The sequence below is a fragment of the Pipistrellus hanaki genome (assembly GCF_964339955.1).
Source record: "Pipistrellus hanaki genome assembly, chromosome: 2".
In the NCBI taxonomy this organism is placed as follows: domain Eukaryota; kingdom Metazoa; phylum Chordata; class Mammalia; order Chiroptera; family Vespertilionidae; genus Pipistrellus; species Pipistrellus hanaki.
The window spans coordinates 36459716-36476497 of record NC_140504.1 but is presented as its reverse complement, the minus strand read 5'-3'; the positions used below and the strand labels follow the sequence as shown (position 1 = coordinate 36476497).

Sequence of the window (16782 nt, the reverse complement as noted above, 5' to 3'; positions counted from 1 at the left end):
ATGATTCCATTTGTGTATGTTAAACATATAGAAACAGAAAGCAAAATGGAGATTGCAAGGGGCTGAAGGGGAAAGGGAAGTTGTTTAATGGATATAGAGTTTCAGTTTTGTATGATGGATTGATCAACAATCTGAATATACCCAACACCTCTGAACTGCACTTAAAATAGTTAAGATGGTAAATTTTATGATATGCCAATTTTACAATTTGAATAAAAATAAAAAGAACTAACAAAAAAAGGAATAAAGGAAACTCATTTGGGTAATATAATGGAAGGGGGAAAAATGGTTTGATGAGTCCATTTAGTCATGGCCACAGAAAAGAGTAATTCTAAAACAATTTTCCAGAATAATTGATAAAAGCAGTTTTCCAATTCAGCATCTACAGGAATTGCTGCAAATTTATTTCTCGGTGGAAGAACCTTTCATTCTCAATAAAAATTACCATTTCCATTAAATGAAACTTCAATTTCTAGATTCGATATAAACAGTGTAGTTGCTAAAACTACTAAAAAGGCCCAACTTCTCATTTTTGATGAATGTACCATGGCATCCAGTCATGCTATTAACGCCATTAACATATTACTGAGAGAAATTATGAATACGAATGTTGTATTTGATGGGAAAGTTCTCCTTCTTGGAGGGGATTTTCAACGATGTCTCAGTATTATATAGCATGCTATGCAACCGGCCATAGTACAAACAAGTTTAAAGTACTGTACTGTTTGGGGATGTTTCAGAAAGTTGTCTCTTACAACAAATATGAGATCAGAGGATTCTGCTTATAGTGAATGGTTACTAATACTTGGAGATGGCAAACCTGATAGCAGTTTTCATTTAGGAATGAATATTATTGAAATCCCATGTGAAATGATTTGTAATGATGGATCTATTAGTGAAGCTACCTTTGGAAATAGTATATCTATAGATAATGTTAAAAATATATCTAACATACGATTATTGTCCAAAAATGAGCACGTTCAAAAATTAAATGAAGTAATTTTGGATATACTCAATGGAGGTTTTCACACATATTTGAGTGATGATTACATTGACTCAACAGATGATGCTGAAAAGGAAAGCTTTGCCATCAAATTTATTAATAGTATTACCCCTTTGGGAATGCTATGTCATAAATTAAAAAATTGAAAGTGGGTGCAATCACAATGCTAATAGTAAATGGAGTCTTTGTAATGGTACCAGGTTTATTATCAAAAGATTACGACCTAACATAATTGAAGGTGAAGTATTAACAGGATCTGCAGAGGGAGAGGTTGTTCTGATTCCAAGAATTGATTTGTCCCCTCTGACACTGGTCTCCCATTTAAATTGATTCGACAACAGTTTCCCATGATGCCAGCATTTGCAATGACTATTAATAAATCAAAGGACAAACTCTAGACCGAGTAGGAATATCCCTACCTGCACCCGTTTTCGCACATGGTCAGTTGTGTTGCTTTCTCTCAAGTTCGAAGAGCATGTGACGTTAAAGTTCTAAATACTTCATATCACAAGGGAAATAAGTCAAGCACTCTGAAAGTGTTTTCACTCAATGTGGTGTACAGGGAGACATTAGAATAAGTTCAATCACTTTATTGCCATTGTGTGCATCACTGTTGTTTTCATATCATGTTTTTGTTTTTATATCATGCCCCTGTTGTTGTTATATCTATTTGTTACTGTTTATTAATAAATTTATATATTATTTTCATATATATTTTACTAATTTCCTTTCATCTCTCACACTTCTATTTAAAGAAAGGGCAAATAGCAATATTAAGATATTTCCTCTAATTAATCCCCTTTTAATGTGCACGAATTTCATGCACCAGGCCACTAGTCCTATATAATAAAATGCTAATATGCAAACTAACTGAATGAGGGAACAACAGGTTACTATGATGCGCACTGACCACAAGAGGGCAGAAGCTCAACACAGGAGCTGCCCCTGGTCATCAGTGCATGCCCATAGAGGGCATGCTGCTCAGCAAGCAGACGGGCTCACAACTGGCTGGTGCCCCTCCCCGCTCCATGGCAGTGCTAAGGATGTCCAACTGATGGCCTTCAGTCAGACATCCCCCCCAGGGCTCCTGGACTGCGAGAGGGCGAAGGCTGGGCTGAGGGCCTCTAGTGGTTATAATAATCTAGTTACTAATGGACGTGTGCTGTGACTGACAGGGAAGTAAAAAAAAAATAAAATAAGAAAAAGAGTAAATAAGAATTAGCAATATATAGCTATTCCTCAAGGACACAATGACTCCAGGTATTATCCACAAAATAGGTCCCAAGTTACCTTACCTAACAGTCAAGTAAGTAATTTTGAGCCAGGGAGCTTGTATATACTAATGAAACGGGGACACACAACATACATTTTATGAGTAAATTCACTTACTTCTAAATGCTTAGTGGCCTCTTCATTTCTGGACATAAGCATCAACTTCGTACGAATACTTCGCAAATGCATGTCACTTAAAATATTTACTCTCTTCACAGTTGCTTCACTGGCAGACTATAAACAAACAAGTTAATAACTCAGAACAATCACTCTTCAAAATAATACAAATAGGACCCTCATAATAAAGCCTTCCATGATTCTCATCAACTATACTTCTCTCCTCACCTAACATTCACCCCTCTTCCCAGAGTAACATTACTTTCCTTCCTGAATTCCCATGTTACTTAATTCTGCCATTCACATTATGATGGGGGTGAGATGTTCCAACACACCATACATTAAGAATTAATTGTCTGATGTTAAGAATGTCACATGAGCCGAAACCGGTATAACTCAGTGGATAGAGCATCAGCCTGCAGACTGAAAGGTCCCAGGTTCAATTCTGGTCAAGGGCATGTACATTGGTTGTGGGCACATCCCTGGTGAGGGGTGTGCAGGAGGCAGCTGGTATATGTTTCTCTCTTGTCGATGTTTCTAGCTCTCTATCCCTATCCCGTCCTCTCTGTAAAAAAATAAAATATATTAAAAAAAAAAAATGTCACATGAAAACTTTTCCTCCTTACTTCAGTAAGGATAAAAATTTAACATTCTATTACTACAAAAATTTTTTCTCCCAAGTTGTATTAACCCTTTGCACTCCGAACCATTCTGGACATTGGCTACCAGCTACTCCAAACCATTCTGGACACTGGCTACCAGCTACTCGATGCTACTTTGCGAAACGTGTCTTGAATTAACTCAATTCCCCGTAATCACTAATAAACTGCAATGTCCCCTGAGAGGGGACATCCGAGTGATATGCTAGAATTCCGATGTCCCCTGAGAGGGGACATCCGAGTGATATGCTAGAATTCCGATGTCCCCTGAGAGGGGACAGCGGAGTGCAAAGGGTTAATAAATTCATTATACATCTAGTTAGCTTTCATTTATTTATTTTTTGAACATTTAATTACAAAATTCTTGCAATATCTATTAACTACCTAAACTCTGGAGTTATCTTACCAGTATCATTAGCTGTGTGGTTTCTGGATGGTAAAAAATCCTGCAAGCTCCTACTGCTTTCTTAAAATCTTTATGTGCGTTTTCATTAGCACACCTATGGAGAAATTAATTCATGTGTAAGACCTAAATAACAGATTAAATTTAGAGGCAAGTATAACACAAACCCAGTATCTCATTTTAACACCACCCATTAAAACTTTTATTCATTAAAAAGATGTTCTATCAGAAGTTTTTGATTGGGTATTTAGGGGGGAAAAAATTTTGTAGGACTTAAATATTACTAATTCACAAAGTAATAGTAAACAAAATTACTCACGCCTCTCTCAAATCTTCAGGAACATCCACTGTGCATTTAAAGAAGGTATTTTTTTTGACAGTTTTATTTTGATTGACAGGCCGAAGTCGCTCAAATGTGACTATTTCATTGTAAGTGGCATCACAAGCAGCATATTCAATGACATAAAACTAAAAGACATCAAAATACTTTAAAAATCCCATCTGAACAAAAATAATAAGCTTTAAATGAAGTTCTAATTACCCTGCTCAGTTTAAACAGTAGACCCTCCCCCTTGTGGCACAAATACTAAGAACAGCATTGTTACATCAAATTGATTTGCCTAAAGTAGACTATAGGTTTTCATAAGCAAGAACCTTGGTAGTCCTCACATGCCTAGGGTGTATCTCTGGAGAGCAGCCTTGATGTTTGCAAATTCAGAACACAAACAGAAATTAATGGTGGTGAATATTTGAAATGTGTGACCAATTATTTCTAAAATAGGCTTTTGAAAACATAACAGAGTTGGAGTAATATTTACAGGAACCAAGAGTTAACATCACTTACTTCTCCTTTCATCATTCGAACTTTAGCCAACCACCATCCACAAGGTTCTTGGTCATTTGCTCTTGAATATACCTGAAAAGAAAAAAAAAATGCCCTCAACCATTGATCCTAAAAGATTTCCAATATTTTAAATAATGAATTATTATAAATGCCAAGTCCCTTTAAACTTAAGAATCAAAAATACTATTGTATTGAAACGGGTGTACTAAACAGTTTAATAAGACTTACCCGTATTTTCAGGCGTATAAGACGACCCCCTAATTTTACAGTTAAAACATGGGTTTAGGCCTATATTCCCTGGATAAGACTACCCCCCCACTTCCGAGGCAACACCAGTTTTTTTTTTTAATAGACCGCCTCTCTGAATCTGGCCAATCTGAGCAAGCTTTTTACTAGAACACAGTGTAGCTTCGGGTACAGAACATGTACACTGTGTTCTAGTAAAAAGCCGAAGCCCGTTTGGCTCAGCAGTAGAGTGTCGGTCTGCGGACTTAAGGGTCCCAGGTTCGATTCCGGTCAAGGGCATGTACATTGGTTGTGGGCACATCCCCGGTAGGGGGTGTGCAAGAGGCAGCTGGTCGATGTTTCTCTCTCATCGACGTTCCTAGCTCTCTCTCTCCTCTCCTTTCTGTAAAAAAATCAATAAAATATATTAAAAAAAAAAAAAAAAAAAAAAAGACTTAAGTAAATCTAAATTTTACTGCTGAAAAATAAAACAACTTTTTTGGGCAATTTAGCTCCTTGAAAATCAAATTCAAATTCATGAGGGTTTACCAAATATTAAATGCTTCTTACAAGGTAGTTTACACAGTGTAAAACAACAGTTTCTGTTACCATTATTCATCTCCAAACATTACATTTTCATGGTTCAAGTAGCAGAAGGATAAGCTAGAACTTATTGAGGTGTACTATAAATGTGATGTCAGTATTTATAAGATGCTCAAATTAAGAATTATTTTCTGATGTGAAACACCATAGCCTGGCCTGTGTGGCTCAGCAGTTGAGCATCAACCCAGAAATCAAGAGGTGATCAATTCGATTCCCAGTCAAGGCATATGCCTAGGTTGCAGACATCGATATTTCTATTTCTCTATCCATTTCCCTTCTTCTCTTAAAAAAAAAAAAAAAAAGGTTCTAAACTCTATTTTAAAATTCCCAAGGATATGACAGTTAGATCCCTTGCTGAGGAACCTAGATCACGTATAATAAATGGTTAGCGGAATAAAAAAATTACACATATGAATACATCTAGCAGAGTACATAAGTATATTACACCTATCTTAAAAAAAAAAGTGTATGTTCTGTATCTGTAATTATCAAGTATTTTTTAACATTAAATATTTTTTAAAGTTTCCATTAAGGATTGGCCGGGTGCAGGAATTTGTGCACGGGTGGGGTCCCTCAGCCTGGCCAGGTAGGGGGAGGGGCCACAGGATGGCCTGAGGCGGGAGGTTGGCTGTAGGAGACAGCCAGGGGCAACTCCCATGTTGAGTGCCCATCCCTTGGTGGTCAGTGTGCATCACAGCAACCGGTCCACTGGTCATTCAGTTGCTTACGCTTTTATAGATATAGATGATACAGCAGCTTTTTATTTTATTTTTATCTTGCTAATCCTCACCCAAGGACATTTTTCCATTGATTTTTTTTTTTTTTTTGGTGGTTGTTTGTTGTGTTTTTTTTAATTGTCTAAAGTTTTACATATGTCTCCTTTTCCCCCAATTGACCCCCCTACCCCGTCCCATTGATTTTGAGAGAGAGAGAGAGTGTGAGGGAGAGAGAGAAGGAGACGAAGAGGGAGAGTGCAAGGGAGAGGGCGAGGGCCGAGGGAGTGAAATATTACATCCATGTGAGAGAGATACATCCATTGGTTGCCTCCCACACACACCCAGGGCTCAAGGATCAAGCCTGCAAGGAAGATACATGCCCTTGATCTGAATCAAAGCCGGGACCCTTCACCAAACCAGCTAGGGCAATACAGCAAGCAGCTTTTTCAATACATGGAAAACTGGGGGGCTGAGAAGAGAAGACTAAACTACAGAGGTGGCCAGAGAAATCTATCAATATGTTTTAACAGCCATCTGTGAGATAAATGCACACTACTGATATATAGTTTTGAAAAGCTTGAAGCTTCTCTAAGATAATCTGAATGATTTTGGAAGCAATAGAAAAATCGAAAAATCGAACCTGTAAATTGAACCCGTAAATGAATAAGCCAAAACCTATGATGAACTTTATTGTATACATTAGAAAAAAACTTTAAGAAAAAAAAGAAAAGGCTTTGTACCAATTAGGCTCCAGGGGACTCAATTTTAGCTTTTGCATTTCTTTAATGAGCTAATCTAACTACTTTATGACTTTTATCCTTTCTCACTGGTCTTCCCCCCCCCCAAAAAAAGAACATTTTAAAAATAGAATAAAAATTACTCTATCTTGAAATTAGTATACGAATCCTGTGACCCCTTTTATATATCTAAGGTGGAATCTAGTGATCATATTTTTCCTCTATCTTGAAACAATTTGCTATTTTATCATCATTCAATTATTTCCAACTATGATTTTTTAAAAATATTAAAAAAAAACACAGAAAAATTATGTTATTACTTGGAAGGGTATAACAATGAAATATATCATTACTACTGTATTACCCTCCAGTTTATTGCATAATCTTTCAGGAAAATGAAGATTAGAAACACAATTCTAATATTCTGCTTTTGGATATTACCGAGTAGTTAAGAATTCATAATTATTGCCGAAACCGGTTTGGCTCAGTGGTAGAGCGTTAGTCTGCAGACTGAAAGGTCCCGGGTTCGATTCTGGTCAAGGGCATGTACATTGGTTGTGGGCACATCCCCGGTGGGGGTTGTGCAGGAGGCAGCTGGCCGATGTTTCTCTCTCATCGACATTTCTGGCTCTCTCTCGCTCTCTCTCCCTTCCTCTCTGTAAAAAACCAATAAAATATATTTTTTAAAAATTCATAATTATTATTTTCAACCTATAATTACAAAGAGAAAAAACTTTAAAGAAGACTTTCACAATTATTAGAGGAATCAGACTGATGCAAAGAGCCAAAAGCACTCCAGATTCTAATGATCAATATGAATGTATCTCATAAATAGGATCTCAGACTATGAAGTCTTCAAATGACAATATCCCCAAACAATACATTTCTAAGGAGAAAGGAAATTTAGTATTCTTACCCAGTTAATCATTCAACTGGGACTCCATTATACAAAATCTTGCAACAAGCAGCTGGACCATTCTTGTTTTTCTACAAGGACACCTAACAGTATTGTTTCATCTTCTATGTCTGCACACTAAAATATACTCGATTCAGTTAGTAAGTGGCCAAATGCCACAGGTAGATGTATATTCAAAGATGACTAAAAAGAAACAGATGAAAAAATGCAAAAAAAATTCAAAAAAATTCAGTGGATTAGTCAGCCCAATTGGTTAAATATGAAAATAGTGCAATTTTTTTAAATGAGTAATTATAGCACAAAGATGACTATCTTTATTCAATAAAATTAGAAGCCACCAACGGTTCCAAAAACAGTTGGATTTGCTATGTTTAAATGCATATCAAGTTATCTTAAAATGTTGACTATTACCATCCCTTCACTTTTACTTCTAAAAAAAATTATGTAAAATGACTTAAAAATACTTTTTAAACCAATAAATATGGATTATTGACTCCAAGTAATAAGTGAAAACTATTTCCCCTAGCATACTGAGTATTAAAAACAAAAAGAAAATCCTAAAAACAGAAAATTCTTACCAATTCCAAGCACTATCTCAAGAAGGCAGTTCAGCTAGATGAAGTATCTTTTAGTGATCTATAGTGAATGAATGCCTCAAGCTCAAGTGCTGTAAAAAACGGGTCTTAAAACTACCAAAAATTTTCTATTTTTACCAAAGTGGTTATAACCTTCTAGGAATCTTGAATCTTGAAGCTTGCTATGTAAGCTTACCTACTAAAACAGAGAATAAACCATTCTGGGCTTTGGGTCTTTACTTCTCATTGAACAATGAAATGCTGTATCCCATTTTACACTAACATCCATCTCTGTAAATCTCATTAATAACTTTAACCCTGAAAGACAAGGCCACTGTCACAAAGCCAACAATGAGTCTGGCTCCACTTTAGTGCTATGGGTCAAATAACATCCTTGATAAGATGTACTACTGTATCACATACAATTTTTTTAAAAAATCACTTTAATAACCCAGAATTAAAACTGTACCCTATTATACTATGTTCCAAATGTTGATTACTAAATTTATTTACAACTATGTCATTGAAATAAGAGCACCTCATAGAAATTCTCCTTCACTTAAATTTCACTTAAATCTCCAAACCGTTTCAAGGAAGCAATTCACACTCTAATGACACCACTACTCCTTGATTTTAAACTAAATTTCTTCAAATCAAAAAACATAATAGTACTTAGATTAAAGTGCAAGTGGAAGATGGAAAATGAAGGATCAAATTCCAAAAACCCATTTAAGGATTCTTTCTAACAAATGACTCCAAGTCAAACCCTATTATAAAATGGTTTCCAAACTCTAACACCAAATTGTGATTAAAATGAAATTCTAGGCTGATATTGCTAATTTTTCATTTAAGTTAATAATTTTCAACTATGCTTTTGAAAGTCACAACCAGAGATAATAAACACTAGAGGTAGAAAATTTTTACCAGTTTTCACCAAACTATAAAGAAAATTTCTAAATAATGTTAAGTACTAAACTGATTATCCTATATAATAATCCTATATAATAAAAGGCTAATAAGCAAATAGACCAAATGGTGGAACAACCAAACAATCAGTAGCTATGACATTTGCTGACCACAAGGGGGTGTGTGCGGAACATGGCGGGCATTGGCTGAGGCAGGATGGTGGAGCAGATGAGCGGAGATACCAGACCAAGGCGATGGTTGCTGTTATAGGGTGGAGCTTCTGGTTACTGAAATTTCTTTGCTCCCGCGTGCCACGCTACAGCCCAGCACTTGCACCCACTGCCAGTGCCAGTCCTGCTCACACCTGCAGCCTGTGCCAGACAAGTGCACCTGAGGGCTTCTCTACCTCCCCCTGCTCCTGTGGAGCAATCGGGGCAGTAGCCACCACTTGCAACCACTGCTGGCGCCAACCCCCATTACTCCATTCTGTCAGCGGGTACGAGCTGGGCTGGCACCTACAGCACATGGGTATGGAAGTGGGGAGAACAGCTGCCAGCAGACAACGGACTGGAGACACAGTGGGAGGAGCCAGGGGGGGGTCAGGAGGATGGGCCAAACCCACCCTTTGCCTACCACAGCCTCGCACCCCAGTTCCTGTCAAGGTGCACAAATTTCTGCACAAGGCCCCTAGTTTAATCATAATGGCCCATTTTACAACTATATGAGAAACATTTATCATTCTCCTGTAGTCACCATTTCATCTCATTACAATCTATGGAGAAAAAAAAATTAGAGAAAGCAAGCACTAATTAACCTGTAGAATATTATCTCATTCATTATTTGTGACTGCTACTCTAATAAGTGGGTTTCATACGTCTTAAACGCCATTTTCCAAGACAAAGATATAATAAAAATATGTTCACCTCTTTTTTTAATGTTTGAGCATTTCCCAAGCACTAACACTAACAATGAACTTGGTATTATGAGACTTACTACAGACAGCTAAAATTTTCAGATTGGTCATAAAAATCAAATAGAAAATATTTTTAAAGGTAATATGTTAACAATACACATACATTTAACTTTTGGATAAATCAAATATTAGATTAAAAAAATTTAAGGTAAGAAACAAAACTTGCCAATTCTTATTTCAACCAGAAAACGTCAAAAATAAACTTTTATTATCAAATTATAAAATCCAATAAGAAAATTTTTAAATCCCATGTTAAATTATACATTAGCTTGAGATGTAAGGCTTTCTATGTAGTGTGTGTACAAACAATGCCAAGTATCTATTGACTTCACTTCATGTGCAATCAATGTCCCAGAATATTATGATATTATACTAGAGGTCCAGCGTACAATTAAATCGTGCACGTGTAGGGTACCCTAGGCCTAACTTGCCACCCCAGGAAGAAGACTCGCACACTGTGCGGAAGTTGCCGGAGGCCTGCGATGTTCCTCAGACACTGCCAGTGCCCCAGGACACTCTAGAAGTCGATCCCGCATTCCGCAGCTGCTGCAGGACCCAGAAGTCCTGCCCACTGCAGGACCCCTCAATGCACCTCCTGGTGAGTCTGATAGTTGGTTGTGATGCTGTCACAGAGTCACGACCACAGGCTTTTTATGATATACATTACCAGCTTAAGAGAATCTAAGATACTCTTCATTTTCCCTTTACATTCAACTTTGTAAAGCTGAGTATTTTCTTAGTAACTTTAGTAACAAAAACCATTAAGCAAATACCTATCAAAAATTTTAATTATATTTTAAAATATATGCCACCATTTTTTAATATATACATATATTTTTATTGATTTTAGAGAGGAAGGGGAGGGGGGAGAGATAGAAACATCAATGATGATAGAGAATTATTGATTGGCTGCCTCCTGCACATCCCCCACTGGGGATTGAGCCTGAAACCCTGGCACGTGCCGTAACCAGAAATCAAACCCTGACCTTCTGGTTCATAGGTCGATGCTCAATCACGGAGCTATGCCAGCCAGTCTATGCCATCACTTTTTAAAGTTAAATAAAAGCCACTAATTAAGTTACAAAATAAATCTTTCAATTTGAAACCTTTCAAAACCAACTTTCTACTATAAATCATACTAGAGACCGGACGCAAGAAATTTGTGCATGGGAGCAGCAGGGGGGGCGAGGATGTCCATCCGCCTGGCCTGCACCCTCTCGCAACTGGGGAGCCCTCTAGGGATGTCCCTCTCACTATCTGAGATCGCTGGCTCCTAATCACTCACTTTCCTGCCTGCCTGTTTGCCTGATCGCACCTAACTGCTCACCTGCCTGCCTGCCTGATCACCCCTAACCACTCACATGCCTGTATGATTACCCCTAACCACTCTGCATAACTGCCTGATGCCCCTAACTGCTCACCTGCCTACCTGCTTGATCTCCCCTAATCACTTACCTGCTGCCTGATCACCCCTAACCACTCTGCATACCTGCATGATGCCCCTAACTGCTTACCTACCTGCCTGATTGCCCCTAACCACTCGCCTGCAGGCCTGATCACCCCTAACTGATCACCTGCCTGCCTGATTACAACAAAAAAATAAGAACAAGTCACAGAACAAAGGATCAAGAGCCAATAAGCTAATTTAAAAAACACTCCATAGTCAAGGAAAGGAAGAATAAGCAGACATAAACTTTCTTCTAATGGGTTTTCAAAACTTTACAGATTAATAATAATCCAGCCAATCAATGAGGAAAACAAACACCTTCAGGTGTTATGAAGTGGTAATTGAAAAAAAGCATTTTTAGAAGATAAAATGATACATTTGATACTATCAAAATTTTAAATAACATGCCTTTTGATTCAGCAACTGAACCACTTAGAATTGTATTACCAGAGATGTTTATATATAAGACGATTAACTAATTCTAGCTGTTTTGTTATAGCAAAAAATTTTGTTAACTTCAATGTCTCCTAGAACTAAGGAATATTATGGAATGCTTAGAAAAAGTAACATAATTTGTATGTTAAGACATTAAAATGTTTACAGTACCCTAATTAACTGAAAACAAAAGTCACAGATATATAATGTATTCTCAATTTTTGTAACGAACACACATATTCTTTATAAATGTAAAAAAAAAAATCTGAAGAGGCACTCAACTCTGGTGAGATTAAAACTGGTGTGGGCAATAAGCACACTTACACACCCACACTAAGAGGGGAAAATCCCATTATTTGTTAATTCTCTACTATTTTATTACATCAATCTTTTATTATTTTAAATTTAAAGAGTATGAGGGGGGGGGGCTTTCAAAAAGTTTTTGGTTTAAATATAAAGCCTAACAACCATAATTCCTGAACAGTCCAGGTCATATGGAGAGATTCCTAAGTACTAGTGACCAAAGGGGATTTAGGGGAGGGGAGAAGGTGTCAAGATTAAGTTTAAGCTTCTTCCTTATGTAAATTTTCAAAACTCTCAAGTGAAAAAATGATAACATCTTAATTTTAGGTACAGACTCTCACACTGTAAGGGGCAAAATTCAATAAAACGAAAACAAAAAATTGAATTAAAACACTTGGCAATCAATTTCCAAATGAACAACAAAGGTGGTCCAAGAAATGGATCAGGTCTCCCTTGTCTGAGATTGGGGAAAGCACACTGTTAACAGCTTCAGCATCCCACGAAGTTTCTCCTTTCATCTGAGTCTTTAAACTACCAATAAGTGTCTAAACAATAATTCTGCACTATGCTCAGAATTGGCCACCGCATCTTTCTAATTCTAGAACAAAACTAAGAATTCAGGGGAGGAAAACACAAAACAAAAAACTTCTAAAACATATATTTCTAAATGAAAGCAAATAAGCTCTTTTATCAATCAAAGATGTTAATTAGAAAAGAATACAAGTTCACTCTTTGTTCTTTCTCTCTCTAGAGCACACCTGCTTTTCCACACCCCTTTCTCCAGAGCTCTCTTGCTCTCTGAAGCAGGACCCTGCCTTTCTCTCCTCTCCTTCTCCTGGGTGAATTTTTCTTTGCCTTTCTTTTTCTTAAGCTCCAAAGGCTTTTCTTCTTTTGCTTTTGCAATTTGTTTCCTGAACCCATGCAGCCCAGCTGGCTCACTTCTTCTACCTCTGGGAACTTTCTAAATCAAAGTTTGCTTCCGTTTAGAAAAAAGAAGAAAAAAAAACACACAACTTTTTTACTGGAGTCTAATGTCCAAATGAACATAGTACAGTAGTAATCAATCAGCAGCATTACTGCTATAATTCATAGGAACCACCTACTCAGACACAAATACACACCACACTGAGACTACATTTACAGGTTTCCATACAAAAGAAGTTCTTAGTACCCACTTTTGGTGAAGTCAACTAAAAAAAGAAAAAGGTGAGTAAAGTGAAAGACTGTAACGTTATTAGGGAGTAGGCTAATGGTATGGTGCCCTGACACAGTTAAGTCATAGCATGCTTTTTTATTTAGCAAAAGCAAGAGTATACAAGAAACTTAAGAGGAAGTAGTTAAAATCTAGGCAGAATTTTTAAATGAACATGAATTTTCCCTATACTTCAAAAAAGTTCCAGACATTTCTAGAATATTCAATAAGGCAGTATACTAATTACAGTATTTCACATTACATATAAACTATATTAATGATCACTATAATAAAGGATAATTAGTATTTTACAAAAATACTGAGGAAGAAAGCACAAGACAAATCCTATCCTATCCCATGTAATAAAAGCCTAAATGCTGTGCTTTGTCGTCCAGTAGGCCATTCAATCAATTAAGGTATAATATGCTAATGATATGGTAAGGCTACTCAACCACTAGCTATGATGTCCACTGACCACCTGGGGGAAGACACACTGACTGGTAGGTTAGCTAGCTGCGGAGGTCTGGCCAATCAGGACTGAGCAATACGGGTTGGACATGCCCTAGAGCCCTCCTGTGGTACCTCCCCGGCTGGCCAACCTCTCATCATGTCCCTCCCCAGGCCTGATCGTGCACCAGTGGGACCCTCGGGGGATGTCAAAGAGCTGGTTTTGACCCAATCCTGCAAGCAAGGCCGAGAGACCCCACTGATGCACTAATTCGTGCGCTGGGCCTCTAGTTTTAAGATTATTGGGTAAAAGAAGGAAACCAGCAACCAACATGATTAGTTCCCTGTGCCATATTCCACAAAGCAATTCAAATGCACTATCGTCCTTAACTCTCAAATTATTTCATTTTAGTGATAAATAAATTTAACCAAACTACAAAGCTAAAAATTGTAGAGCTGAGACATGAATCCCAGTTCTGACTCCAAACTAAAGTAATGCTACTTACACAGCCATTGCCAATAGAAAGAGAAAGGGAATTAGATTTATTCTCCATCAGTTAAACAGATTTTCCTACAAGAATATTTATTTAAAACAAAATAATAGGCATATAAGAAAATAAACTTACAAATACATACCTCTACTTCATCTCCTTCACTAATTTCTTTTTTTATATCAGGTGGTGGTGGTAATCTAACTTCATTAAACGGAACTTGACGTTCTGGTTGCCAACTGAAGGATTAGAAAAGACAAACAATTTCAAAATACCCCCTAATATAGAAGCTATATAATCCATGCTTAGTGTTATATACTTTTCATAGTAGTCATTTAGTTTTCCCTAAGAAAAAGTTCTGTCCTATTTTATATTTTCCAAGTAATTAGTTTGTTGAGGTAGAACAGATTTTGCATGATTCTTGATAAAGTTTAAATTAACATCATTGGAAATAATTATATATTACCTGCCAAATTACTCATCTTAAGGGAACAATCAATTATTCTGCAAATGATATGGGCTACATTCATAACTTACTAGTAGATTCAAAATAACATCCCATCAACACCCCTGCCTAATAACAGCAGTGGAATCAACTTCAAACACATTTTTAACTGAATGAGACATAATTCCAGAGATTATAAAATATAAATGGCATAATTCCGTTTTAGTATACATGTTTACAGAAACACAGAAAATTACTCAATTATTTTGATAGCTGAATTTACATAACGTTCAATTTCCCCACATAAAAATTATCTTTTCAACAATGAACACAAACATAATTAAAACCAGTAAAAGCTTAGTTTTAATGTTTGTAGCAAACATACACCGAAGTTACTAATTTAGCTATTGTTTAACTGAAATTTTTTATGTTGTATTTTATAAGCTGAGTTGATGAATAACTTTAAGTTCTAATAGGTCATTCATATGCTGAGAGGTATACCAGCACATGAAATGTTCTTTTAGCATATATCTGCATGGGATACACACATAGCAGAAGGCAAGTTAAAAAGATTTTTGAGTGCTTTCTTTTCACCATTACTATCTAAATGGCAGCTGCTCAAAGACAGAAATCATCACAACACTTGTTTCTACATGAAACAGCTGTTGGGCAGATATCTTTTCTGGCAGTTCCAGAGCAGCTTAAAAGTGAAAGTTGAACAGTTCTTTTCTGACCTTCAGTTATACACAGCCATTGCCAACAGAAAGAGAAAAGGAATTAGACAAGGCCAGCATACTGTCTTTCATATTTTAAACATTACCTGGCTGTTAAAATATCTATAAACTGAAATTCCTTAATATTGAAACAATTTGAAAATGACTACCAGTAGCAACTCGGAAGGCTTCCTACAACATTATTTTAACATCTGGGCTTTTTTTAAGAATTAAAATCCCATTTGTGCCATTTATTTACTGATTCATGTTCACATGTGTTTTGGCAAAGAAAGGGGTCATGAAAAAATGTAATGAGTGAATGGTGGGCAGAAAAACAGGCAAAGGGTTATCAAAACTAGAATTATTTAAATTCGTAAGATGATCAAGCCATCAAAAAGCCTATCCAAAAGCAAAGTTATTTTTCACTGGCAATAGGAAGAACCAAAAGCAAACCGTTTAGCACTACACATCTTTAAAAATAAGATCTCTATCAATAAAAAAAAACTTACTTGTTCTCAAAAACAACTGTGAGGGAGTCTTCATGAACATCTTTAATAAATCCCTGCAAAAGCCAAAAACATTAAAAGTATATCAATATCCAATTAAACATTATGTTAACTCTAAAAGGCAATAATACTAGAAATATAAAGAAAATATGGAGTACTGAAAAGAACACGGAGCTAGAATTAGGCAAATCTGGGTTTGATTTCCATCTCATTTGTGAAATGTATAACCTTGGAATTTACTCAAAGTCTCTGAACCTGAGTTTCAAATACCTACCTTGAAATTAGTAAAAAGCCTGAAAAATCATAAGTATAAGTCAATATTCAAATTTAGTGAGGCAGTATTTATTACTGTGACTACAAGTTCAGGCTATAGGGTTAGGCTTCCAATTCACATGCCAGGCTCTCTATCACTTATACATTCCTGAGTGAGGTATCATACCTCATGTGACTGAGAATCAAGTAAAATAACTGATGTTTAACACAGTACTTGGCATAGAGGAAAAAAGTCAAATTTATTATAAATATTAGTTATAAGTATTAAATTATAGCCCACCTTTAATAACAGACAAGACCACATTCTGAAAACTAATCTTACCATTAACCTAATATTATTCCTACAACTTCTCTTCCTTCTTTGCTTATAAAAAGGGGGGGCTATGGTGAGTGCATTGCCTCCAAACCATTTTGGAATGAATATAGACTTGTGGCTCAGTGCACACATTTGTGCACCAGTGAGATCCCTTGGCATAGCCTGTGGGGATCGGGCCAAAATCAGCAGCCCAACATTCCCTGAGGTATGTAGTAGTGTGCAAAGCAGCAGGCAGCCGGGGTGGAGCCTGAGTCTGGGCGCCTTG

General features: G+C 36.6%; 1 protein-coding gene across 10 annotated transcripts in view; it reads right to left on the bottom strand.

The window, feature by feature from the left end:
- The window catches only part of FXR1 (FMR1 autosomal homolog 1), a 68918-nt gene that overhangs the window by 24924 nt on the left and 27212 nt on the right, over positions 1-16782 (bottom strand). For all 10 annotated transcript variants that reach the window (XM_084875574.1, XM_084875572.1, XM_084875577.1 and 7 more), the window contains exons 2-7: positions 15932-15984; positions 14410-14503; positions 4299-4370; positions 3774-3922; positions 3458-3551; positions 2393-2509 (exon numbers count right to left, since the gene is read on the bottom strand). In XM_084875574.1, coding sequence (XP_084731700.1) covers positions 2393-2509; positions 3458-3551; positions 3774-3922; positions 4299-4370; positions 14410-14503; positions 15932-15984 — 579 coding nt within the window. The remainder of the gene's footprint in view (positions 1-2392; positions 2510-3457; positions 3552-3773; positions 3923-4298; positions 4371-14409; positions 14504-15931; positions 15985-16782) is intronic.